The sequence below is a fragment of the Betta splendens genome, chromosome 2, assembly GCF_900634795.4.
Source record: "Betta splendens chromosome 2, fBetSpl5.4, whole genome shotgun sequence".
Lineage (NCBI taxonomy): Eukaryota > Metazoa > Chordata > Actinopteri > Anabantiformes > Osphronemidae > Betta > Betta splendens.
In genome coordinates this window covers 18,885,791-18,911,376 of record NC_040882.2, presented here as the reverse complement: position 1 = coordinate 18,911,376, position 25,586 = coordinate 18,885,791, and the positions used below count along the sequence as shown (strand labels likewise).

The 25,586-nt window shown below is 43.5% G+C and overlaps 4 protein-coding genes across 8 annotated transcripts in view; 2 read left to right on the top strand and 2 right to left on the bottom strand.

Moving 5' to 3' along the window:
- Window positions 1-9,533, top strand: part of col4a6 (collagen, type IV, alpha 6) — a 70,027-nt gene extending 60,494 nt beyond the window's left edge. For all 4 annotated transcript variants that reach the window (XM_055507061.1, XM_055507060.1, XM_055507062.1 and 1 more), the window contains 20 exons: window positions 195-353; window positions 2,306-2,476; window positions 2,552-2,695; window positions 2,833-2,955; window positions 3,147-3,328; window positions 3,671-3,734; window positions 3,844-3,918; window positions 4,047-4,154; window positions 4,240-4,347; window positions 4,455-4,526; window positions 4,797-4,916; window positions 5,043-5,159; window positions 5,270-5,431; window positions 5,547-5,645; window positions 5,782-5,934; window positions 6,017-6,133; window positions 6,309-6,500; window positions 6,574-6,745; window positions 6,860-6,974; window positions 7,221-9,533. In XM_055507061.1, the coding sequence (XP_055363036.1) occupies window positions 195-353; window positions 2,306-2,476; window positions 2,552-2,695; window positions 2,833-2,955; window positions 3,147-3,328; window positions 3,671-3,734; window positions 3,844-3,918; window positions 4,047-4,154; window positions 4,240-4,347; window positions 4,455-4,526; window positions 4,797-4,916; window positions 5,043-5,159; window positions 5,270-5,431; window positions 5,547-5,645; window positions 5,782-5,934; window positions 6,017-6,133; window positions 6,309-6,500; window positions 6,574-6,745; window positions 6,860-6,974; window positions 7,221-7,481 (2,714 nt within the window). In that variant the 3' untranslated portion in view covers window positions 7,482-9,533. The remainder of the gene's footprint in view (window positions 1-194; window positions 354-2,305; window positions 2,477-2,551; window positions 2,696-2,832; window positions 2,956-3,146; window positions 3,329-3,670; window positions 3,735-3,843; window positions 3,919-4,046; window positions 4,155-4,239; window positions 4,348-4,454; window positions 4,527-4,796; window positions 4,917-5,042; window positions 5,160-5,269; window positions 5,432-5,546; window positions 5,646-5,781; window positions 5,935-6,016; window positions 6,134-6,308; window positions 6,501-6,573; window positions 6,746-6,859; window positions 6,975-7,220) is intronic.
- Window positions 9,534-10,181: 648 nt separating this feature from the next.
- On the top strand, window positions 10,182-14,332 carry ankrd46b (ankyrin repeat domain 46b). The gene is made up of 4 exons (XM_029168101.3): window positions 10,182-10,339; window positions 10,985-11,327; window positions 12,097-12,255; window positions 13,274-14,332. Exons 2-4 carry the CDS (start codon window positions 11,017-11,019, stop codon window positions 13,488-13,490), a joined length of 687 nt encoding a protein of 228 aa, XP_029023934.1. The 5' UTR covers window positions 10,182-10,339; window positions 10,985-11,016; the 3' UTR covers window positions 13,491-14,332.
- A 3,211-nt stretch (window positions 14,333-17,543) lies between these two features.
- On the bottom strand, window positions 17,544-19,516 carry LOC114866305 (uncharacterized). The gene is made up of 2 exons (XM_029168089.3): window positions 18,411-19,516; window positions 17,544-18,336 (listed from the first exon to the last, which is right to left on the bottom strand). The coding sequence occupies exons 1-2, from the start codon at window positions 19,218-19,220 to the stop codon at window positions 18,106-18,108; spliced, it is 1,041 nt and encodes a 346-aa protein (XP_029023922.1). The 5' UTR covers window positions 19,221-19,516; the 3' UTR covers window positions 17,544-18,105.
- Window positions 19,517-20,339: 823 nt separating this feature from the next.
- LOC114866322 (uncharacterized) lies at window positions 20,340-23,701 on the bottom strand. 2 transcript variants are annotated; one of them, XM_055506770.1, is made up of 2 exons: window positions 21,133-23,701; window positions 20,340-20,855 (listed from the first exon to the last, which is right to left on the bottom strand). In XM_055506770.1, exons 1-2 carry the CDS (start codon window positions 21,826-21,828, stop codon window positions 20,730-20,732), a joined length of 822 nt encoding a protein of 273 aa, XP_055362745.1. In that variant the 5' UTR covers window positions 21,829-23,701; the 3' UTR covers window positions 20,340-20,729. The 2 variants fall into 2 exon arrangements, with proteins under 2 accessions (XP_055362745.1, XP_029023933.1); XM_029168100.3 differs by having other exon boundaries at window positions 21,148-23,701.
- Between the last annotated feature and the right edge of the window lie 1,885 nt (window positions 23,702-25,586).

Here is a 25,586-nt window from a genome sequence, read left to right as displayed (position 1 = left end):
ACAGCAAAATGCATATATCAGTACATATCAGTAACAAAATGAACTGGGTCAGAGTCAATACTATTCATCATGCAGAGAGGGCCTTGGTAAATTTAGATCTAATGTTGGATTATTATAGCTGTTAATATTGTAAATCCTAATATTTAGTTAATGTATACAGTATGTGAACATGTTTTTTATTTTTGCTGTGTCAGGTGCCGATGGACGTTCTGGTGTTCCTGGACTTAAGGGAGAGAGAGGAGTTAACGGCCTTCCTGGTTTTCCCGGGCCTCCTGGATTTTCAGGTTCGCCAACTGATGCTGTTCCTGGCAAGCGTGGAGTTTCTGGTGAGAGTGGACGGAGGGGACCACCAGGTGAGTGAAAGGTTGGACTGGCCCACATGGCAACGTAACCAGACCTCAGTAAATGAATAAGGTTTTACCTTCCTGTTTAAAAGATGATGGTATTTTTACTAATTACACCTCCTTGGACTTTTAGTCGTGATGATCTAGCTGGTTTTGGCTGAAGTCTTTCACCACTCATCTCCTTACGTTTGCCAGTATTGGTTTATTCCTCTTTGTTGTTCACTATATGTTTCCTCTGTCTCTTCTTTTCCCTTTTTTCCTCCCTCCCTTCTCCACACCCCCACCATCCATCCATCTTCTCATCATTCTCATCATCATTCTTTTCTTGGTTCTTGGGCCGTTCAGGCTGCAGAGGTGAGACTCTCTGTTATTTGTCATCCATCCTTCACTTACCCATTCACTCCACCCCTCACTTCCTTCCCTCCATCCTTGTTCTATTGTGCATGAGCCCATGCTTTGACTACTACCTGCTTCGGAGTGCCAGCCTACTATTGATTACTTACCTTTGAGCAAATCCCTATTAGTCAGCAGTGGGCGGTGAGAGGGCTTGTTTTTATTGCTGGGCAATTACCTATTCTTACACAATGTTGTGATTTACAACACATTACTACGTTACAATTTGATCAATTAAGGAAAACTAAAAATAAAATAAAATAAATAAATAAAAAATATAGTAAAACATTTTACAAATTAAATAAAAGTCTTTAAGCTCATCACACCACAGCTAAAAACAACTTTTTATAACAGCCATGTGTTCAGTTGTGAGACTAGAAACTAAGCATTTTGTTAGAAAGTGTGTCCACTGATGTTTGATTTTGTTATTGGAGCTTAATCTAACATTTGTAGTCCCAGTATGCAGCACATTTACATCTAATCTCTGCTAGATGTGTTTCTTGTACTCATTTCAACAGGTTTATGTAACACGGGTTTCATGCTCAAACGCCTTTTAACATTGTCGCCCCTGCATCCAACCTAGAGGCTTTTCTACACTCTTAAAAAGACTTTTAATTTTTAGCACGTTGCTGGCAAAGCTGCTAATGTGCAAATGCAGTATAGATATGCCAAGGGTCATCTTTTTAAGAGTGTAAAACAGTAGTGCTAAGCTTGCTATGAACCTTTAGGATGAGTATCGCTGCCAATTCAGTCTGCAATTGCACTTAAGACCTATTACTGTGTAATTACAAATATCAATCACTCAATCAATCAATCAATCGATCAATCGGTCAATCAATCAATCAGCTTTATTCATAAAGCACCTTAAAATCAACACAGTTGGCCAAAGTGCTGTACACAGACAAACACTACACGAGATATTTAATGAAACACACACAAAATAATACTAAAAAACAGGGTAAAATAATAAAAACTACAGATAAGAATAAAGATTTAAAAAAAGTAAAACAGTTAATCTGGGTTAAAATGTCAAGGAAAAGTAATTAGTTGGAGTAAAAGGTAAAGATTTATAAAGTGAGTTTGCCCGTGTGATGTGTAATGGCAACTCATTCCATAACTTTGGGCCAGCAACTGAAAGAGCTCGGTCACCTCTAGACTATACACATATATACAAGCTGTAGGTCATGTTTAAAGGGTTAAATGCATTTTTTCACTAAGTGCAATTACAGTCTAAGCAAGGCAATGAAATAGATTAACGCAAGGTGAGTTATTACCAAACCAACCTGTGTGTGTTGCTGTGTGTAATCAGAATAGAAAAAGACTGTGTACTGGAATATTTGAGTTAGACTTTTAAAATTAAGTTTCGGCTAGTTTTTATTGTCATAACTTGACGTTTTTTTCACGTTGAGCATCTTAAAAATCATCTTATATATTATAATGTGCTATAAAGTGTAATCTATAATTTTTAGTCCAGAAACATTTCAATATTTGCAGTTAAATTGTAGAATATAACCATTTTCAATGAATTTTGACTTTTCCTCATCATCCTCTCATCCGTCCACCATCAGGTTTTCCTGGTAGAAAGGGAGATAGAGGAGATCCTGGCTTCCCAGGACCTGCTGGTATGAAGGGAACCCCAGGACTGCCGGGGTTTCCTGGATTACCAGGGCCAAGTGGACCCCCTGGACCTCCAGGATTAGGAAACAGAGAGGGATTTCCGGGATCACAAGGAAGAAAGGGTAGGTTGGGACCCACCTCCATGTAAATGTCTTCATAGTAACAACAGTACTCTCATCTGAATACACTATCCACAGGTGAAAGAGGTTACCCGGGACTGGTGGGCTTTACTGGACCACCTGGGCCCACTGGTGCTCCAGGGTTTCCTGGGGATAAAGGTAAACCTGGTGCTTTTGGAAGAGATGGGCGCCCTGGTGCACCTGGACCATCTGGAATGAAAGGTACAGTGATGTGAAGACAAATGAAGACAATGAAACCTAGGATGATCCTGACCAGTTCAGAAGTACTGCTGCTGAAGCACCAAACCAGGTCGGGTTAATACACCCACACTGATTTCTCTGTGTGTCTACTTCTATAGGTGAGAGAGGTCCCTTTGGTCCTCCTGGCCTGCCGACTTCTTATACCCCACCAGGGCTTCTTCATAAAGGAGAACCTGGATTTCCTGGAGGCACCGGCCTTTCTGGCTTTACTGGACCTAGAGGTAACACTGTTCATCAGGTTTGGGTCGCATATTAGTTTTGGTTACGTTTGCTTCACGTAATCTATACAGCCGCAAAGAAACATAATTTTTAGGAGACAGGGTTTGTTATGTTGTATACATTTTTGTGCTTTACAGTTTGTCGTTTGGCTTCGATGTTGCTGCTGTAATCACCACTTTCTGTATGACTTCAGGTGACAAGGGTCTGTCAGGTGTGCCTGGTAGTCCGGGTCTGTCTGGTCTTTCCGGTTTGCCTGGGCAGATTAAGGGACAGAAGGGAGAGCCTGGGTTCCCCGGGCAGCGAGGAGGTCCAGGTTACCCCGGACCGAAGGGAGAAGATGGAATCATGGGATTCCCTGGCATGCCTGGACCAAGGGTAAAAAAACAGAGACTTGGACCTGCTACAGGTTTGGTCAAGGAAACCAGCCTGGACTGGATAAACCCTGTATAAGATATAAGAACAATGAGTGAGGTAGAAGAGAACAAGTTAATAAATAGAAAATATTCTCTGCTCATACATATAATTTGTTGTGGAAGACCCATATACATACAACAACATTATACACATATACGACGTTAATAAATCGAGTAGTCACAACCTGGACCTACTCACCACAATATGTATTTATATTTTTGCCCACATACAACAGTTTTACATATTTCTTTTCTTGCTTTAATGGACATACGCACATTGTGTATTTATAATGTTTTTTTCAAGGGTGATGAAGGTGCACCTGGTTTTCCTGGGACTCCTGGAGAATCTGGTCGACCTGGTTTCAAAGGTGAGTGTAAATATCAAGCCATCAAGAAAACATTCACCCTATAAAATCTGTTTCATAACTTTTTTAATCCCTTGTGCATTGATTGACTACTATACTTTGTTTTTTACAGGTCAGCCTGGAGAATCTTATGGCATTATTGGAGGTCCAGGAAGTAAAGGTCTGCCAGGAGATCCAGGCTTCTCAGGTTTGTAAGCATCTTCGTGATTGACTCTGAAACATTCTTATTATTGTCTTGTAGAAAGGTCATGGAGATGTTTTTTTGTCCAAATTAATGCATGTGAACATAAAACCAAAATAATTGTCTCTCTACAGGTGGTCGTGGGTTTGATGGGGCCCCTGGTGACAACGGCTTTCCAGGAAGTCCAGGTTTTCCTGGATCAAAGGGAGCTCATGGGGAAACAGGGCGCCCCGGATTTATGGGTAAAAGAGCACTGCTGAGATGAGCTGATGAATTTCAATATAAACTCAGTCAGATACCTACATATTTCTCTTCTCCATGATACAGGCTCTCCTGGGTTCCCTGGGGCGAAGGGTCAGCCTGGCTTTCCTGGAATCAGAGGACTGGATGGGCCTCTTGGTCTGCCTGGAGGCCTTGGAGGTCCTGGAGCCAAAGGTGAGAGATGTGTTCACGTGCGTTGCCACATAACGAAGGGTGAAGTATAACACAGCATAATGTGGGTTTGAGGACAATCTCACACTCACTCTGTGGTGCTTTCACAGGTCTGCCTGGATCCCCTGGTTTGGATGGACTTAATGGGCTTGCAGGGCAGAAAGGTTCCCCTGGAACCCCAGGCAAGGGCTGCATTAAACCCACCAAATACTAAAGTTACATTTGGTTGTGTTTATTATTGATCAGTGCATTTAATTATTCATGTATGAATGAACATACAGTATATGACGCCAGTAAATATCACAAAATATTCACTACACCAAAGCGAGTTACAAAAGAGCACAGCTTCTTAGACGCACACAGTACAAACTATACAAGGGTGCACTCAAACAGTCCCACTGCCATTCCAGATGGTAAACCACTGTTAAACATTTTGTTGTGTTTGCTTCCAGGCGTTGCTACCAACAGCCGCCCTGGTCTCCCTGGTGTTCCAGGGGTGAAAGGAGAACGAGGCTTGTCTTTCCCAGGTCCTCCAGGCTTCTCTGGCCAGAAGGGAACAAGAGGAGAACAAGGTGAGGGCACCTCCTTGGGCCTGGCTTTCTCTAAAGTGGACTCAGATGGTGCAGGAATCTGTCCTGAGGTGTGATGAGTCAAATGTTGATGTTCTCCATAATGGTTGCTTTTTGTCTGTGTGTCAGGTTTTCCTGGGCTTCCAGGGATCCCTGGTCTGCCCGGGCTCCCTGGTGAGAGTGGGAGGTCCAATATTCCTGGACCTATGGGAGACCCTGGCTTTGTCGGACAGGATGGAGATTATGGTAAATACATTTTCTACTCTTATTCTGCTGTCCTTTCTTTTTTCTTAAGTCTTTCCTTTCGGTTACTTTGTCTTACCCATAGTCTACTCCTTCTCTTATATTTTCTTCAGGTCTTCCAGGTCTTCCAGGACCTCGAGGACCACCAGGTCCAGGAACAGTTCAAGGGGACAGAGGTGACTCTGGGCTTCCAGGCTTTCCTGGCAATCCTGGCAGCAAAGGAGAACCAGGGCTTCCCGCAGGCCCTGGGTTACCCGGCAGCTATGGTGTTAAAGGTGAACTTTATATACACCAAAACATACAGTGTGTATGTAGTGTGTCATGTTTCTCTGTAAAGTTGTCTCTCATTATTAAAATATGTAAATGACAAAATGTGTTTGTATTTTTCAGGAGTACGAGGAGACGCTGGTTTCAGTGGAGAGCCTGGCTTTAAGGGTTACCCAGGTGACTCTGGTGCCTATGGATACAAGGGAGCCAAGGGAGCTCAGGGTAGGAGAATTTTAGTGTTTTCCATGGGCCGACAGTCTTTACTACAGTGTGAAGGAAAGGAAATAATAAACTACTAATTAAACATTAACTGAAACATTTATCTCATTACTGTTTGTGTTGTGTTCCTCCTTCTCAGGGAGTCCTGGTCCTAAGGGTCCTCCTGGAACATTTATATCAATACCAGGGTCACCGCAATTGCTCATTGAAGGAGAGCCAGGGATTCCCGGTGAAAGTGGCCTCTTCGGTGGTCCTGGACAACCTGGTCAGCCTGGACTCCCTGGTCGCCAAGGTGAGTCCAGTCATATTCGTAAGAAAATATAAAGAGTTTACAAACGCTGAATTGACTACCGTCGTATACTCCCCTCCTGCAGGTCCCAAAGGCCGTAGTGGTTCTGTGGGTAAACTGGGGCGATCTGGAGCTCCTGGCTTCCCTGGACCTGTTGGTGATCCTGGACCAACCGGTCTCCCTGGATCAACTGGAGAACAAGGTTGTTAGCCTTTCCTGGTTCTGAGCTCGTCCTTTAGCTTCCTCACTGGATTTACCGTCGGATCCTGACACATAATTAAACTGTTTAACATGTTTATTACGCCATTACGTTCATAACCCAGTTGTTTTGTGTTAGCAATGCAATTGTTGATACCATCTGGTTGCACATTCCTCAGGTCGTCCTGGAGGAGTCGGTCGTCCCGGGCCTCCGGGCAGCGTTGGCCGGAGCTCCAGCATCGGCTACACTCTTGTGAAGCACAGCCAGAGCTCCCAGGTTCCTATGTGTCCCCAGGGTATGGCCAAGCTGTGGGATGGATACAGTCTGCTCTACGTGGAGGGACAGGAGAAGGCTCACAACCAGGACCTTGGTAAGTACTGATGATATTACACTAGCATAGAGTTGTTGTAGCATCCATTAGACCTTTAGCCTCTTGTCTCCAGGTCAGCCAGGGTCGTGCCTCCCCAGGTTCAGCACCATCCCCTTCCTCTACTGCTCTCCCAACGAGGTGTGCTACTACGCCAGCCGCAACGACAAGTCCTACTGGCTCTCCACCACCGCACCCATCCCCATGATGCCTGTGGCCAGGGAGCAGATACGACCCTATATCAGCAGGTGCTGCACGCTGTGCACATCACATTTGTATCAGACCAGAGATGAAACGATCAATGCCCACACATTTATTACATGTAATAAGGATATAATATGTAGAGCTTCTGTCTGATCCAGATGTTCAGTGTGTGAGGCTCCATCTCAGGCCGTGGCGGTCCACAGCCAGGACACGTCCATACCCACCTGCCCGCCTGGCTGGAGGAGTCTCTGGATTGGCTACTCCTTCCTTATGGTACGTCAGCAACTCTCATATCTCACATATTTCATAGAAAGTATGCTTTGATTTAGTTACTATTATTCTATAAAGGTCAGAACATTGTGGGGAACAAGACAACATTTGTACACTTGAACTAAAAACTAGTGTTGACAATGCATTTTCACTACTGGTTATCAAAAACCAGAACCTCACATTAAATCTTTGTACTCTATGAATTCTTCATCTTCTTGCTGGTTAAGTCTCCTGTGTTCTCCGTCACAGCACACAGCAGCAGGTGCTGAGGGCGGAGGGCAGTCGCTGGTGTCGCCCGGCTCCTGTCTGGAGGATTTCCGTGCCACGCCGTTCATCGAATGCAACGGGGGCAAAGGCACGTGCCACTACTTTGCCAACAAATACAGCTTCTGGCTCACCACCGTGGACCCCAGGCAGGAGTTTGTCGGCTCTCCGGCGCAGGAGACCCTGAAGGGAGGCCAGCAGTTCTCCAAAGTCAGCCGCTGCCAAGTCTGCAGCAAGCTGTTGTAGTAGGAGGTGAAAGGCGGAGGGAGGGAAACATCAGGAGGCGGAAACTCCGAGGAGGAAAGTGAGGCGTTGGTAACGGAGGATGAGATATAAAAAGAAATCCATAAAATCCTGACTGAATGAAAGTGAGGCTGCTTCACGGATGGTTTCAGAATAGTTTGAGCTGCATTTTCAAGGCGTTTTAAATTCCCGTTAGGGATGAACACGAGACTTGGAGGTAGGAAATGGAAAGAGAGGAGTCCCAGCGACGGATCTTCTCGACGTCATCACCGACCATGGTGCTACTGTTTGTGTTTGTTGTGTTTGCGTTGTGTCCGTTTTCTCATTTCTTTTTTAGCTTGAATCGTTCTCGGCTACCTCGGGCAGCGCCGCCCGCGTTGGACGGCACCGCACCGTTTACTCGTCAGGGTGGACGCCTGCTTCAGAGAAGTCGGTTCAGACAGAGTCAGATGCTGATGCGGATGAAAGTGGGTTGAACATGAGTTCTGGTCTGAACTAATCTAAGTGAAGCTGATGGTGTTTCGGCCCACCCATAGTTTAACAAAAGAGCATAAAGCTCCTGTTGCTTTTCTCTGATGACTGTAACTGTCTGCAGTTGTTTTACAGATGAGGTAATGATGTCATCTGTTCTCATGGTTGCTCACTCTATAGACACTGTACCCATAGTTCTTCTATTCTAATAGTTTTGCAGTGTCCATGCAGTTGTACATGAATAGCAATAGTGTATCAGCTGCCATTGTTTTTATTGTGAGGATTAAACAGCTCAAGAGTGAACATTACATTGTTGTGATGAAAATGGTCATCAACAGGAAGTGTTAATGACGGCTGCTATTCCTGGTGCGTTAACAGTGACTTGAAACATGACGAATGCTAAATGTTAAAGGACAAAAAGTTCTAAACTCTGGTTTTTAGCCAAATAAAATATGACAAAGAGAAAAAAAGGATTAGAGTTAGATTAATTTAACTTCTATTTAAATTGATCCTTATTTGTCCTTTAGATTTGACGTTCTGATAATTCAGTATGTGATTTTGGTGCAAAGCAAATGTGAAACAACCAGTACAGTCGTGAATACTAAAAGCAGCAGGCAAGGAGGCCTTGAATGACAGCACTCATTCATTTATATTGCACTGATGTGAAGTCGTGGGTTACAACAATCAACAAGTTGAGTACTGAGGCTTTTTACTTTACAAGCTTTTACACATTCATTACGTTTTGACCAAGCTAATGCTTTTTTTTATCACATCACACCTTGAATGCATTGACACTAAATTTGCAGCAGAAAACAAAACACAAGCTCTTTTATATAAATGTGTTAATTATTGCTGTACATAGTGCTTCCAGTATTTCCCAGCACAGTATGTCAGAGTAGAGATCTGTAACACTGTTAGTGCTTCATTGTAGTTAGTTTATGCTTCCTTTCACCGTTTTTGGGTAAAAAAGAGGGAAACATAAGATCATCTTTCATTTACGATGTAAGTTAAAGTTCTCACCTGAGTGAAACTGGATAACATCGTTCTTTTCTCCACTGATGCCTCCTGTTTTGTTGTTGGACAGTAAAAAGCCACTGAGTGACTTGTAACCACTATGATTACTGCGTTCAACACATAGATCTGCCTCTCATAGCGCTAACATTATCGCTATCTCTCGTTTTATGTTATTTTTCTTTTATTTTCATTTTTGTCTGCGTGTTTGCTTTTATAATGTAGACTGTTATTACTTTGCTTATGTCATAAAAATGATCTGTATTATTCACTGAGGTTGGTTGGAATGGGATGATTAAATATAATGAAAAACCCCTTAAAGTGTTTTGTATGGAAAATATAGTCACCACCTATGATTTATTGACTGTTTTCACCGCCTGTTTGGCCTTAATCCTATTTCTAAATCAAGTAGTTTCACAAAGCAACAAACTAAATGTGCCTCAATTGTCAAAGCAAAATTAATTTATTCCCTAAAGAGGATTTGTAATAAAACCTGTTGATAACATGTCTGTTACGATGTTGTATTTCTGTGCTCACACACTTCAAAATAAAGCATCATCTCGTCTGAGGAGGGACGGCGTATTGTTTGTAGGAGCTCTGTCATTGTCAGCGCAACTGTGCCATTTACAAGATAACTGGCTTTTAATGCACCACCACGTTTGCATCTGATATCTGAGAACATGATTGTGGCCTGATATCATAATACCACTACCTTTTCCTAGTGATGGCGAAATCAAAGCCATGTGAAGCACTCAGCAACTTTGACACGGTTGGGATGAAATCGACACACTGCATTTGACACAGTCATAACAAAGCCGTCTGCTGGTTGTGAGCGAGAACGGCATCAGCGCAAAATGACCATCAAACCCTCATCAATAGGTGGTTGTTCGGGACCACAGTCCCTGGTTTATTCCCAAATAAAAGTTATTTAATCAAAGATGTGTAATAATGTTTCTCCGTGTATAGTAATTGTGATTTGTCAAAATTTAGTTCTGGATATCTTATATATCTTATATATATATATATATCTAATTACAGACTTCACTAGTCCTAAATACATTACAGATATATGTAATGTGAAACATGTCTAACTTATAGATCTTAAGTACGCCTGTCATGATTGCAAAGCTTTGACAGATTGAAACTACCAGCCCATTTAAACTGCCGACGAGCAACTCGGCTTCAAAAGATCGCGAATGGCATGGGAACGCTCATGTTGGACAGGTCTAACTTTCCCCCAGTAGATGGCGACAGAGGCCTTTGTTTTCAGCTGCAGAAGAAGAGGCTAACTAGCAAAACAACTGTAGCACTGATAGCAAGCGCAGCTCGAAGGAGGGCGGCATATATATTTTTTCTGTAATTGTGGAACAAACCAACAGGTTAGTGTTGTGACGACAGGCGGAGAGTCGCCGAAACCACAGGGCTGTTTGATGCGTGTCGTTCCACAGTTGTTAAGTCCTAGTTTGCTTCCGCGTTCCAAACGCTAGCTTGCAAGCTATCATTAGCTTCGCCCGCATGCTAACGGCTCCTAAAAAGTACGAGCTCGGAAACGTTAAAATCTGTGCGATGTGCGAAGTCGCAAACACAAATACGCAAACACAGACTAAAGGTTCATGATAATTATAAACGTGTGTTTCTGATGTCTTCGTTAGTACCCGTGGTCAGTGCCGTAGCTATGTGCTAGCTAGCTAACAGTGCACATAAATTGTCTAATCACAAATCCATAATATGTTTGATTGACTAAACTATTGTAAATTGTTCTGTTTGTAAATAAGTGACATGGGCTGTTTGCAGCGTATTAACATGTGGAGGTGGTGTTTGCTGTAAACATGAACAGATTAAAGGAATTGGCTATTTAACATCTTCTTTCATACATATAGATATTTTTAATATTAAATATGTACGTTCTCATTTCACATTTTGTTTCCTTCTGCACTTATAATAAACTTTACTTTTGTAAAACTAATTGTAAAAGATATTGATTTCACTCAGTCTTGTTTTTTTTGCTCTGATCCTCAACCCAGGTACGCTGGAATTTTCTGACACCCACTCGGACATGTCCTATGTCTTCATCAACGACTCGTCGCAGACCAACGTGCCTCTGCTGCAGGCCTGCATTGATGGAGACCTGGCCTTCGCCAAGAGGCTCCTCGAGACGGGATGCGACCCCAACATCCGCGACAACCGGGGCCGCACCGGCTTGCACTTAGCCGCCGCCCGGGGCAACGTGGACATATGCCGACTGCTGCACAAGTTCGGGGCCGATCTGCTGGCGACGGATTATCAAGGGAATACAGCTCTGCATCTGTGTGGGCATGTGGACACTATACAGTTCCTCGTATCCAACGGGCTCAAGATTGACATCTGGTAAGAAACTGCTTTTCTTTGTGCCTTTGTACCGTGTGTAGTGTACGTTAGTTTCTAGACACAAGTGGTTCAGCTTTTACTAAATACTTTTACTAACTAATAACTATGACATTGTTGCCTGAACTTCATAGTGCACCTGATGAATTAATTTGGTTCTGACAATGGTTGCTATTTTGTCTTATGTTGGTTTTTTATGAGTTGACATGTCATGTTCCAGCATATTTGACCATTTGCCTGGTCAGAGCCACCACCCGTCATTAGCAGGTGACAGGACGGCTGCGTCTGCGCAGCCTTAAGCTTCACTCTTTGCGTCAGTTCGACTGTCCACGCACTCTTGGCATCTTCGTTTTCGCACCTAAAAGAAAAGTTTGACTGAACGCCCAGTTTTCTGGGCTGAACGCCCGGAAATATTTTCCACCACATGTGGAAAATATTTCCCTGTGGAAAATATTGATGAACGTGTTGGCAGTCTCAGCCTCAATGCCTCCCCCTCCCCAGTATTACACTTCCTATGTCCTTATGCTCCACGTAAGCACAGAATCACCAAGGCAGTCATCAAGACAGGAAGGAGAATCGTCCATGGGGGGGATGGGTGCAGCTGTTTGCCCTGACTTTTTTTTGTTCCCATGCAACACTAAGTCACCCTGGGGTTTGAGTTAAGTAGTAAGACATGTTTCATTTTTGACAGTGGCTTTAACCATTGACACAAACTCTCTGTGTACAGTATGTTTGAGTGTCTGGGCTCACCGCTGTGTTCCCCTCCTGACAGCAACCACAACGGGTCGACTCCGCTGGTGCTGGCAAAGAGACGCGGCGTCAACAAGGACGCCATTCGACTCCTGGAGGGACTGGAGGAGCAGGAAGTGAAAGGATTCAACAGAGGAGCCCATTCCAAACTGGAAACCATGCAAATGGCCGACAGTGAGAGGTAAGTTGAGTCCGGGAGAGAGTTACAGCTGTGGGTAGAGTTGTGGTTTAGAGATCCAGTCTGGGAGTTGTGGTTTAGAGATCCAGTCTGGGAGTTGTGGTTTAGAGATACAGGCTTGAGGGAGATTCAGCTTGTATCACTTTAGTTGTGGTGATTATGTGGTGTCTGTGCTCTTGATTTATAAGCTAGCAGATAAATGTGCTCTCTGAAGATAATGTGTCACAATCACACTATGATTCCTGTATTAAACTGTACGACTCCAAGCACAATGTTGGCTTTTGAGCCCGCTTTGACATGCAAATGCTGCTCTTCCAACTCTTGCTCTGATCACTGTGCATTCTGGCCACTGGGCTTAAAATTACATCTTGATGGTTGTTCAAACCAAGGATGACGGATGGACTTTTACTTTGCTCACTATCTCACTTGAGCCTTAGCTTTTCTCGGACACAATGCAGTTAAACAGAGCTAATACCGATTTTCGTTTTTGCCACAAAGCTTTAGTTCATCTATTTGGTCATGGTAGCCTAGCCACTAATGCAAGTGTGGCTGTTGGCTCAAAGTTCATTCCTGGTGGTGATTCTTAAAAAAGAACTGGCGCTGAAGAATGTATAAAAAGAGAATCTGTAATAACTTCCTTTTTATCTCACACTCAGCCGAGCAGTTCCGCATTCAGCAGCATGAGTTTGTCTAGAAAATCAAGACATTAAGTTCTCTAGACGTAACTTAACAATAGCAACCACAGAGTAATTATGCCTGTATACAAGGTTTAACAGGGACGTGGACTGTGATAAGGGTGTCGCTGCACTCTGAATGCTGCATTCGTTTTTAAACACTTGTTAACATATTTACCTCAGTGTTACATGAACGGGCCTTTATATGTTATTGAGTGCTTTGGCGGCATTCAAGGCAACAAATACCCCAGACTGAGTGTTTTACCAACTCTTTACCAACACAAAACTCTGAGCCGTGAACTTCCTCCGTCACTCCCCTTATCGTTTTCCTCCACTGCGTGTCCCAGTGCCATGGAGAGCCACTCCCTACTCAACCCCAACCTGCAGAACAGCGAGGGCGTCCTGTCCAGCTTCAGGACCACCTGGCAGGAGTTCGTGGAGGACCTGGGCTTCTGGAGGGTGCTGCTGCTGCTGGTGGTCATCGCGCTTCTCTCCCTGGGCATCGCCTACTACGTCAGCGGGGTCCTTCCCTTCTCCACCAGCCAGCTGGAGCTCGTGCACTGAGGCACAAGGTGGTGAAGAACAAGCATGTTGTAGGAAGGTAGTAGAATTATCCAGTGAAGTTTTATCCTCTAAACAGACCAGAAATTCAGATTATTGTTCATTTGCAGCCCGAGATGTATTTCTCAAAATCAGTAATCCAACACAACGGAGCGCACATTTAAAATACTAGTTTACAAATGAACTTACAGGAGAAAAGTGTGTGGTGATTAAGAAGACTCTGTTTTCAGCTGATTCAGTGACTCATACTATAACGTATTAGTGTTGCAGTCTTGTGCATCTTTCTCCCTTCAAGCTCAGATAACCTGGCTGCTTTTCAGAAGTGACTCAGAAAATACCTTGCTCTCGCTTTGTTTATTGCGATTACGCATTGACACTTTCATTCATACTGTGCTCTCTGTTACACGCTGTATATTGCTAATGTTTTGTACATTTTGTTTTCAGAGTTTTCTCACTTGTCTTTTTTCTCCTTTTATATTATTTATATTACATTTCTATTAATTTCTTTCCTACTGTACATTGTCTCTGTTAAATGTCGAGTGGAGCCAATTTTGTTTTCTGTGTTGTGTTATACAGATTAGAAAAGCCCTTTGACTTCATGTCAAGAACGTCACTAAGAACACGTTCCTGGAACCATCATAGAACGCTTATGGTTGCAGATCATCTGTTGACACTTACTTTGTTGTACATGTATATTCATTTTTATCCCTGTGAACCATGTAGACTTACTTCTAAGTTTCCTGCTCTTTGTTTTCTATGTACTATAAGACATTTGAAGTAAATCCTAAGTTAATATGGAAGATGAATAAAACCATGTGTATGTGTGGTTCTAATGACCAAACGGACTTGTGTTGTCAGGACAGTTTGTCACGTGTTCACCTGGTGGATCGCACAATTTTACACAAGTGGAATTAGTGAATAATGTAGTTGAGTGAAAGCATGTTTTACTGGTGATTTAAGCCTTGACCACATGAAGTGTTACGTTGTGCCACATGACTGTTCAGTAGCTGAAGCTGTGGCAGCTTGAACGCTGTGTGTGTAACTTCTGATACTGTGATAAATGCTTTACACACACAGATCATGTCAGTTAATGTGGAAGCACAAACCGCTCAGTGGTGATGTGAACCAGACAGCACTTAACTCAGATTATGTGGGCGTTGTGTGCTTTAGGCACAGCCCTGGTGGTTTACTGACACACAAAGGTATTCATTCAACACACGTGTCACAACAACCACATCAGAACCTGGCGGCACCGCAAACCACACCTCCCAAAGGAATCTGAGCTGAAGCAGCACCTGCTAGTGAAGTGTCTGAACTAAGATGAACATTGTTTATACCATTAGCTTCTTTTACTGGAGCGAAAACAGTTCAACCTCTATGTTGTAAAGCCAAACATTTGGAAATTTGGAAGCCCAGTATTTTCCTCCAGCAGCGTAGCACTAAGTGTGAAGGTGTGACACTAACCTTCGTGTCCACAGACAGAGACGACCTGGACTAGAACACAGACGGTGGACGGCTCTCATCACAGGTAGCTGGTGTTCTGTGAAATGCATCACACAAGCTGTGTACGCAACATTATGTAACCTGCTCTGCTGAAGAGGAGGGGGCTCCCACAGGTTTGAGGGCAGGACATGTTGATCATCTACAATGTAACACTTCATAAGGCTGATGCAGAGTCACCTGGTACTACAGCCAGAGTATGGAAAGCCATAGGGGGTTGTGAGGGGGGATGTAACATGTTGCACTCCATACTGTAGCTTGGTGGCAGAGTGACGTGATGCAATCACTGACTTCATAAAACAGCCCTAATTAAACTAAATGTCTCATGCTGGTCCTTAGTGTGTTTAAAGGCTCATTTCACTCAGAACTGTAGACACTAGAACACACTAGAACTGTATAGTCAATGGAAACAAAGGTTTATTTCCTCGTGCTCGTTGGTGTCGTCCTCTGACTCTGCTGGAGACACAACATCCAAACACAACCCTGCAGAAATACAGAGCAGCTACAATCTAAAGTCAACGTGGTTCTGTCCATTAGAATGTGGACCACAAAGTAAATTAATAACTTACTTAGTTGTGTCCATTGATACATTTTACTTTACTGTTTATTTAAAAGTAGTAAACCGCTGCTTTCACATTTTGCACTTTCCAATGAGTTGTAGTCTGGAAGACTGACTCATTATCATACTACTAATCTCAGCTCTATTAAAGCTGTGTCTAAATGTTGAAAAGCCCCTTTAAAATTCCTCCAGCCTTTAACTTCTAACGTCTGTGGTGTCTTTTAACAAGTCTCTACAGCTGCACTGTTTGGTGGCTGAGGTTTGCTGTCACCCACTTTACTGATGTCTGTTTGAATCATAAGATGCAACGCGCTTTCAGCCACATCGTGTCATAAAATGGCGGAGACCTCAGATAATTACCACACGCCCTGCGTGCGAACGCCTCCAGCCTCTGGTGACTCATCATGAGATCTGTGAAAGTAGCCGGGTCTCCACACTGTCCAAAACCAGACTGTTGTCGAATGAGGTCAAGTGATTTCCATAGTCAAATCCACGGCTCACTAGTTCATTCATGCAGTGTTTATTCTAACAGGTGTAATGTGTGGTGACCTGTTTTTACCACGACAGGCCCAAGTGAAGTTTACAGTGTTTTATGATGTTAGAGTGAACATGTGTGAAGTGTAATTTTCCTTTAATGTTCAGGCCAACTTAGTTAAGCCGTTCAAACAGCTCCTGACCTAAACACAGTTAAAAGACGTATGAGAATGATTCCCAAAGAAAGCAGCGATTTTCTCCAAACACAGAATGATGGTGGACAGTCATGTGGGGGTCATTTTCAGGTGCATTCGTCTGTGGAGGTTAAATGATGTATATAGATATGATGATGACAGTAGGAAGCCAAGAGCTGTGCTAATGTCATGCCTCAGGCTAATAACTACTCACAGCATTCATTCAGTTTCTATTGGGCTCAGATAATAAATGAAATAATGTACAAATACCTTGAAGTGTCATGTTGGACAACCTGTGGTTACACTGGTTTGAACTGGGTTGAGTTTCTCCTGCTACGTGCCTTTTTGACACATGGTGGAGACGAGGACGTTCACACTCAGGGGTTTTGTCAGGACATGTTATCCAGAGCAAGCCATGTGTGCAACAGGTTGATGTCTTTATTGACAGGGACAGGACACATCTGTAGTGTGATGTTTGTATTTTAGTGCTGGTTAAACATTTAATTTACAGCTAATGTGTTTCTCTGCTCAGATTTGTTTGTAAATTATGGCATATATAAATAAAGCACAAGTGCAATTGTTTTCAGGGGTTACTATAAATTGTATATTGTATACTGCAATTGAAACAGATAACAGTACACTAGAATGTGTAAATCTAGGGTAAGAACAGAATGATTACCAGGTAGAATGCACACGAGTTCTGGATGTCTTCTCCTCAAGGTCACAGACTTATGACCTCTGACCTCAGTGAGTCAGAGCCTCCTTCCTTTCTTCCAGTCCCTCCTCTGAAACTGTTTTTCCTAAATTGGTCGAATATTATGTTATATGTTAGAACGTGAGTGTCTGTTACACGGGGCTGGTCTTTACATTTGGTGTCTTTCTTTTAATTATTTTATACCGTTCTTCAGTTTTTCTAAATTTTTTGTGAACATATGTTGCACAGGTTGTTTGGCACCTTAATTTCATTGCACAGTGTTGTAATGACAAATAAAGTCTTATGTTATCTATAATAGACTTACATGAGCCCCAGGCACAGAAGGTTAAACATTAGACGAACAAAGCAAAAAAGCCAAATAATCATTGTAAGAACTGCTCCTGAAGTGTTTTTTTCACAGTATTTTATAGTGATGTGGGCCTGATATGAGACCTGCTGCTGCTTTAAGCCTCCCCTGAAGTGCTGAAGAATTTCATTGATTTTGATCAATTCATACATTTTGTAGTTAATGTTCTGGACTCATGGAAGTCCCCAAATCCAGATGTAGATATTTTCGGAACATAGTAAACCTGAACAAAAAACAAACACAACTCAACACAACACAAAAAATGATCAATTTTTTTAAAGAATCATTTATTGAAAATGTTAAAGTAGAATGGTTTGATTGGAATGTTGTTAATGTAGCATGAATATATTATTAACAATAAAAAATCTAGTTTGCAGGTTTATGTAAACAAATCTAAAATAAAACTTATCCAGCGATTGTTTCAAACATAAAGTGAACAATTATCCACATAATTTTTTGTAATCTTAGTCAATCTTCTGAAGTGCGTGCATACAGTACACTTAAATATATAATAAATACTCCATTTACATAATAAATTTAAATAAAACTGCTTCCTCACTGGTTATGGTGGGAAACCCAGTATGAGCCCCTGTAAACTGACTGCTGTAAACGCTGTGTGTAGCGGGTTGAGGACAAACCTGTGGAGCAATTGATTTATTTGACTGAAGGTTAAACTAAAGCAATCTAGAAAATCGTTGGCTACATATTCAGTCCTTCCAGTTTAGGAAAAACAGGTAATGTCGTCTGTCACTGGAAAAGTGTCTAGGTAAAAAGTCAGTGAAGTATAAATTAAGTACACTTTCTGTTAGAATACATCATCTATGTCAATTTTAAGCCAGACCATTAGGTTGCACACCATCGTTCAGGCTGGAAAGAGGCACATCCTCCTGAGCTCCTTCACGCTGGGCTCGAGGAGGAGGAGGAGGAGGACATACGCGGGGCCTCATCCACCATCCGATCCCAAAGGCCACTGCACAAAGCACGAGTGCCACAACGACGGCGATGGCAACGCACGCTGTTTGGCCTCCGTTCTCTTGGCTCATTCCTTCATTTACCTGGAGCTTATGGGACAAACAAACACAGTTCAGTTCCGTATGTAATGACAGACTATAACTGAATGGAAGCTGCTACTCACGGGTCCAGATTGCTCGGTGCTGGTCTCATTCCGGGTCTTCTGGACCGTCAGCCTCGCAACAACCTCGGCTTTATCCTGGACGTAGCAGGTCCAGTCTCCTCGGTCTTGGAGCCGAACCGGACCCAGAGTCAGTGTGAAGTCTCCCGTAGAGAACCAGTCAGATGGTACTGACGCACGCAGGTCGAATCCAGCTTTGTAAGTGATGTTCTTGGAGGTTACGTTCACTGCGGCCACGCGCTGCCCTCCTGTCTCCCATCTCACTGATTTGACGTCTCCTTCCGCGGTAACGGCGTGACACGGCAGGAGAACCGTCTCGTTCTCAAACACGCTAAACTTTATCGGAACCACCACGTCCAGCTGGATCCTAACATCCTCGTCGCCGCAGGTGAACTCATACAATCCGCCGTCGTTGTAGTTTATGTTCGTTAAGACGAGAGCCGAGTGTGACGGTTCCAGACGCTCCGCGTAAGAAGCTGATGTGTTCCAGGACCCGGTACCGTCACGGCTGGATACGAGGACAGCGGGGGTATTCAGGAGGATGTGCTGAAGCTCCAACTCGGATCCAGACGGACACTGAGTCAGAGAGAAGTTGAAAGAATCTCCCAGCGCCACAGGCTGCCCACGAGTGGGACGAAATAAATGAACGCACACGAGGAGAAACGCTGCGAGGACGAGGAGCGAAGCGGAGGCCATGGCGCGTGCGGCGTCTGCGATGAGCTGAGTGGAGTTACGCGCTTTTATAAGGCGCCTTAGACACGTGACTGGCACGTCCCAAATCAACAATAATAAACAGTGACACTCTGTGGACATAAAAAACACCTGAAACAATGGGATCCTTAAACGTGTTCAAACGCGCTTCAGTGTCAGTGACTTTGATAAAAGACGGTTGTTGCCTGATTTTTGTGACGCGCAGGTTGATAACACACAAAGCCTGGATTTAAACATGGAGCACATTAAGAGGACGTTTAGTGACATGCATAAAACAAGCTGCACCCGGATTAAATGTAAAAAAAAAGTCTAAACTGAGCAGGCTGTGTTTTACTCTCCTTATAAAGACTTCAAACATCCCTAAATAAACTAATTGAATGTCTTAGTGTGTTTAAAGGCTCATTTCACTCATGCCATTTAGGCTTCACAGTGATCTGGACGTATTTGTAAGGATCATGTTACAAATACTTCTAAATCACTGAGGCAAAAACAAGACTCACAGGAAAAAGTCAGAAGCTTTAAGCGCTGAAATGCTTAAATAAAAACAAAGCAATGGAAGCCAGACAATAACTGTCGCAGATTTTGAAATCGTCTCATGTTCACACACAGTAAAGGGCCTAGGAGGCTGTTTGTGCATGGTTATATTTCCCTACATGAGATTGTGCTGCCACTGTCTGAACTATTAGAAGTGTAGCGTCAATAGAAACAAAGGTTTATTTCCTTGTGCTCGTTGGTGTCGTCCTCTGACTCTGCTGGAGACACAACATCCAAACACAACCCTGCAGAAATACAGAGCAGCTACAATCTAAAGTCAACGTGGTTCTGTCCATTAGAATGTGGACCACAAAGTAAAGTGGTTCATTATGACTGGTTATCAGCCCATGTGTACTGTATGGGCCGCTACCAACCTACGCATGCCAAAGCACACAGCAGTAGTATTAGGATTAATTGGCCTCTTTTTCAGCCTTTGGCTTTGAATAAATCCTGTTCCTCCAACTGCATCACCAGTCCTTCATAGTTCTCTCACAGAAAATACCAACTCATATTACTGTATACCTTTTAAATATTATAGTCATAACGTGTCCTACACTGAACATAAAAGACTTTTTCATTCCAGAAATGAATCACACATTTACAGTTTAGTGACGGTATGATGATGTGAAACAAGAGTGATGTTTTCCACTCACACAGGTTAAATAACGACAAACCATGACACAATGAAACAACTCATTTAGCTTTTATTTGAATTGACACTTTTTAACACTGAATTGCTGAAAATGCACTTTAAATTACATGATCAAATAGCACGTTGAATTACCAAGTGCAAAGTGAGTAAATAAAAACATGACAGCATGTACCAGTGCCACTCAGTGTGTAAAGCCTGAGGAGTGTTGATGTCACACGTTGCATTCCACAGCTTGGTGGCTGAGTGATGCTATTAGTTCATTAGGGTCAACTCTCACTGATTAAAACATTATTAACTGGTCATGACATTATGACTCTCCTCTTCCTGACTATGTATTGGTGAACATTCATTGCTCTGAGGGGGACGAGGACGCTGTGGGTTCACAGCCTCTGATTCTCCTCCTGGCTGGTGCACGGACGAACTATTTAAGTGTGAGACGTCAGGCACCAGCCAAGAAGAGTAAAAAGAATGGCCACAGTTAAAAATCCAAATATCAAACCGATAATAGTCCCAGATCCCAAACTTTTGTCCTCAGGACAGATTTGTGTTGGCTGCAGAGAGGAACGAAAAGAGACGGTTGGTTAGATACAATATTCATCCCAAGCAGAAACTCACAGATTCCAGCAAAGTCCACAATTTTAGGACAACAATGCAATCAGATAAACAGACGAACCAGTACAGAACCATTCAGGAGTAACTTAATCAGCCCTGTGTAAAACCAAAGTAAGTACTAGTAGTAGTAACTGATTCAGAGGGATAACCCTTTTCTCTCTGCAGATGAAATACGTGACTCATGCGTCCATAACGCTGTAATAATGTTATACTCACAGACTGCGTGTTTACCTTAGTCTTATTCAGGGTTTTCCCGTTGACCGTCAGTCTCACAGCACCAACAAACTCATTCTCTCCTCTTTCTTTCGTGCGAACGTAGCAGAAGTAGTCTCCAGCATCCTCCGCGTGAGCCGCTGCCACATCCACAGACAGGTCTCCATCTCCAGAGGCTTCACGTGACATCGACACCCTCCCCTCGTGTCCCGCTCCACGTCTGACTCCACTGGAGGAAAAGTTCCTCTCAAACACGAGCTCCCCGTGTTTCATCCACCCCACGGACTCCACGGCTGAGGCTTTAGTGTCATAAAAGCACTGGAGTTTGACGGCGTCTCCCTCCGACACTGATGCGTAATGTGGCGCAACCACCTTCAGCTGGATGACAATAAACTTAGCCTGACTGTGGTCGCAGATTAACTCGTACGTACCAGAGTCTGTGAAAACTGTGCGAGCGAAGGAGACGGACGAGTTTGAATGAACTCTGTCCTTGTAATAGTCGTCAGGTTTCCACACGCCTTCAGTGTGAAACGCCACCCGCTGGTTTCGGTCCCGGTGAATCAGTTCGCCTTCAGCTGCTTTACAGTGGGAAGTGTCCTGGAAAGTGAACGCGTCTCCTACAATCACCTCAGAACCACGGACCAAAGACAGAAAGAAGAGAGAGAGCGCGACAGGTCCTCGCCGCAGCAGCCGTGCCATTGTGAGGCTGCTTCCGGTGGCTGTCACCTGCTTTTATAGTGCGGCGCGTGAGGCGCGACGTCGTCCGCGCGCTCACACTTCCCGCGTTGAAGACAGGTTTGCGCACAGTAAATTTCTCCATTCAATAAATCCGCGAATGTAAACATCTGCCACTTTTTCGCTGTTACATGTATTTTAACTTCACAGTAATAATTTAACAAATAGTCAAAAAGGGCAGAAGTGTGACTCAGCATCTTTTCAGCTGCACTAGTACCCCGTGTGGCGCGCGTTTCCTCGTGCCGTGACCTTGGAATGCGATGGAAGCGTCTTGCTACGAGGCCTTTGTGTTAAGCTGCGCGTCTTCAGGTGTTGACCTCTCAGTCCAATTTTAGATAATATAATGAGACCATAATGAGTGTGAGATTTTGGACATGAGAACAATCACGAGATGGATACTACTGTAGATAACAGCTCCAGACAGAACCAAAGTTACAGGAAGTTGTGGTGGGTCTGTTTCCTGTGAGTCACCTGCCTCCTAAAAAGCTCAATGAAAAGGCAGCACAGCAGATAATACATCACTTCTCTAAAAGCACGATTGATATGGCAGCAGTAGCCACACAGCAGGCTGAGGATAAATGCCTTGCTCAGAGACACACATTCCAGTCTACTGCTCCACTCTGATGCTGCAGCTCATACCCAGGTTACACACAAACAGAAAGGAGGCAACAAAGCACGTCCTGGTATTAATATACACTAGACAAATATAAAAGGTCTTTAGAGGGAATGACTGGTAGAAAAACACACAGTGCTCCTTTTTATGCAATTTCCTTGACAGTCAGTTAGTGAACAGTCAAACAGTGACCGGTTACTGACTCTTCATGGAAAAAATCGAGTATTCACACAGGTTTATGTTGAAGACTTAAAGAAATTTGTTTGTCACAGATTTATTAATTGCACATGTTGTAACACAAATACAAGGACCAGAACAATAAAATGTGTAGTGTAATGAATCAGGTGAGGAAAGACTTTAGATCAGGCTGCAGCTTTTCTATTTTCAGATATAAGTAAACGAGTCAAAGCCGAGCTTGTAAAAAATGAAATGTCTGTAGAGTATGCTGGTGGTTGTCAGGGTAAGGCTCAGAACGCTGATGGCTGAGAGAGATAAGAGGTGCAGAGGAGAAAAAAAACCTCAGTTTCTCACTCGCACGGTACCTTCTGTTTCTTCACCCTAACAAATCAGGCTGAAGCTGCTGCTACAGTGAATGCCTGATCTGCTGGGTGGCATGAGAACAGATCCCAGGCCCCGGGGGAAACTGCACTAAACTCTTTTGGCACAGCTCGGTTAATGCTTTAGTTGAAACACAGTATGAGCCACACACTGGCTCATAACTGGGCTGTGGCTGCTGTTGCTTCTTACCGGTCAGCCCACTCACACAAGAATGTGTCCTGGTATAAACATTAAATGAACCGAGAGTCTTATGGGAACTGACCGGTAAAAGAACAAGTTGCTTTAGTGATGAAACTCTGTGATAAGACGTGCGAGAATAAACTTAGCAAAAGTCACAAAGAGCACAGGGAAACATGGAACTGGGATTCAAATACTTTCACTTTACTCTGGTGGAGATGGAGACGCTTACACTCAGGTTGTGAGGACATACAGAAACACACACAATGTGGCAGTCCTATTTCTCATAGCTGCAGGAAGTGCGTGTCGAGTCAACAGGATGTGAGCGTGCGTGGCTCAGGCTGTACAGTAGGTGCACAGACAGGTCTCTGTCGTCTGCTGAATCATTAGCAATCGTCTAAAACCACATGCATTTCAACGTCTAACCTAAAACAAAGCTGAGCAGGAGAAGCGTCAGAGAACAGCCCTTATTATATCAGGCAACATCTCCCCAGGCTCTGTGTGTAACATTCTGCATTCAGTCCTTGTTAAGACAAAAGCTGCCTCTTACACATTAAAAGCCACATATTAAATGGAACATATGCACAGTATTTTATGGTAAATGACTTATTCAACTGCACGAAGACCAGGGCAGAATCCTCTGGCATCTCCTCCTCAAGGTCACAGACCTATTTTTACCTGCTCAGCAGGTCTGAGCCTCCTTCCTCTCACTTCACACAGTCCCTCAACAGTCTCACGCTTTTATTTGCTAGTGTTTTTTCTTAATCTGGTCAAATGTTTGGCTCAATAAGAAACTAATTCATGTGGTAAGTCCCAGAGGATTCTCACAGGCTGTCGTTAATTATGAGGAACGATGAGTCACAGCTTTTGCTGCCTGCAGGCCTTCGTAGTGGTATTTATCAGATAAAGAGCAAATTAACCCTGTACAGTAGACTGTAGACGTTTTTTCACTTTGGCCTCTACAGCTGAAATGTTCCTAGTTTCTAATAGAACTCTGCTCTGTGCCAAAACGTGTGTTTCACAGTAGACTCATGAGCCCAAGGGCTAGAAGGTGGAACAACCCTTGACCAAACCAACAACCTAAAACGTTGTGATGAAGTCTCCAGCAGCTGATGCGTTTTCTGTTGAGCCCTTTCTCCCTGTGGGACTTGTAGCTGCCTCTTCCTCCTCTGTTCTGTCCAGGGTTGAACCACGGCTGTTTTCCATTGGCTCTCCTCTCCTTAGCCTTGGTCAGATCGGTACGGTGCCTCCTCTCCTCTCTTTCCTCCTGCTCCACCTCTGTACCTTCCTGTGTTGCGTTGGAACCTGACCTCCTCAGACACACCTGCTTTCTCTGTGAATAATGTGTTCTTCTGTGGTTTGATCAGCCACGTGGCCTCCACCACTTAGGACATTTAAGCAGCTCACAGACTCATCATGAATTCTGTGTGTTGCCTGCTGCTGCACCTGTATGTGCATTTTCTGCTTCTGCTACTTTTCGCCAAGATGGCGTCAGCTAACGCTGTCCAGCTAAACTAAGCTCAGTGTTTTCAAACTGACCTCGTTCTACCTCACCGCTTCTATTACTGCACCGAAAGCCGTGGGCCCGTTCCACGCCGCCATGAAGTCCGTGTCCCTTAACGAACCACTTCTTCCGGGCTTTCCTGCGTCTGGGTTTTTTCCAAACTTACCTTGCCTTCTTTTCCTTCCTTTTCTTCTTCTCACTCCCCGTCTCATCCTCTCACTTTCCCGCGTCTCTCTTTATCCCTCCCCCCTCTCTCTCAGCCAACCAAATCCAACCACCATAATTGACAAACCGCAGTGGCCAACCACATTAGTCATGGCCAAAGAAGGGGAAAACCGATATGCTTGACAGTCAGATTAACCAATAATGGTACGGTTTTCGCAATACACATTTAAAAGCATTGCTGACTCAAAATAAACATTCATATTATTTGAACAGGACGGATTTCACACAGGTTATACAATTTAAGCAAACAATCCAGTAATTCCAAATAATAAAATTGTGGTCAAAATGAACAAAAGTATCCACTTACACATTAACATCTGCTTCTCCTTTTTCTGCTTCCGATTCTTTCGCATCTGTATGGGTCACTTTGGATCCTAAAAAAAATGTCAACATGTGATTGGTCCCTGACAGAAAGAAATAATACCTGAAATAATAACCTGATCATAAAAATGTTGTGTGTGGATCCAGGAGCATAACACTCAGGGAAGAAGTACTTAAAAGATCATCTTTTGTTGTCATTCGTCATTGACTAACTTCTGCATATTTGTGTTTCATTGTAATCTCATACGGCTTTAAGCTCTGGATGGTGGATTGCTTAAAGAAACAAATCAATGGAAGCCAAACAGTAACTGTCAGAGCTTGTTT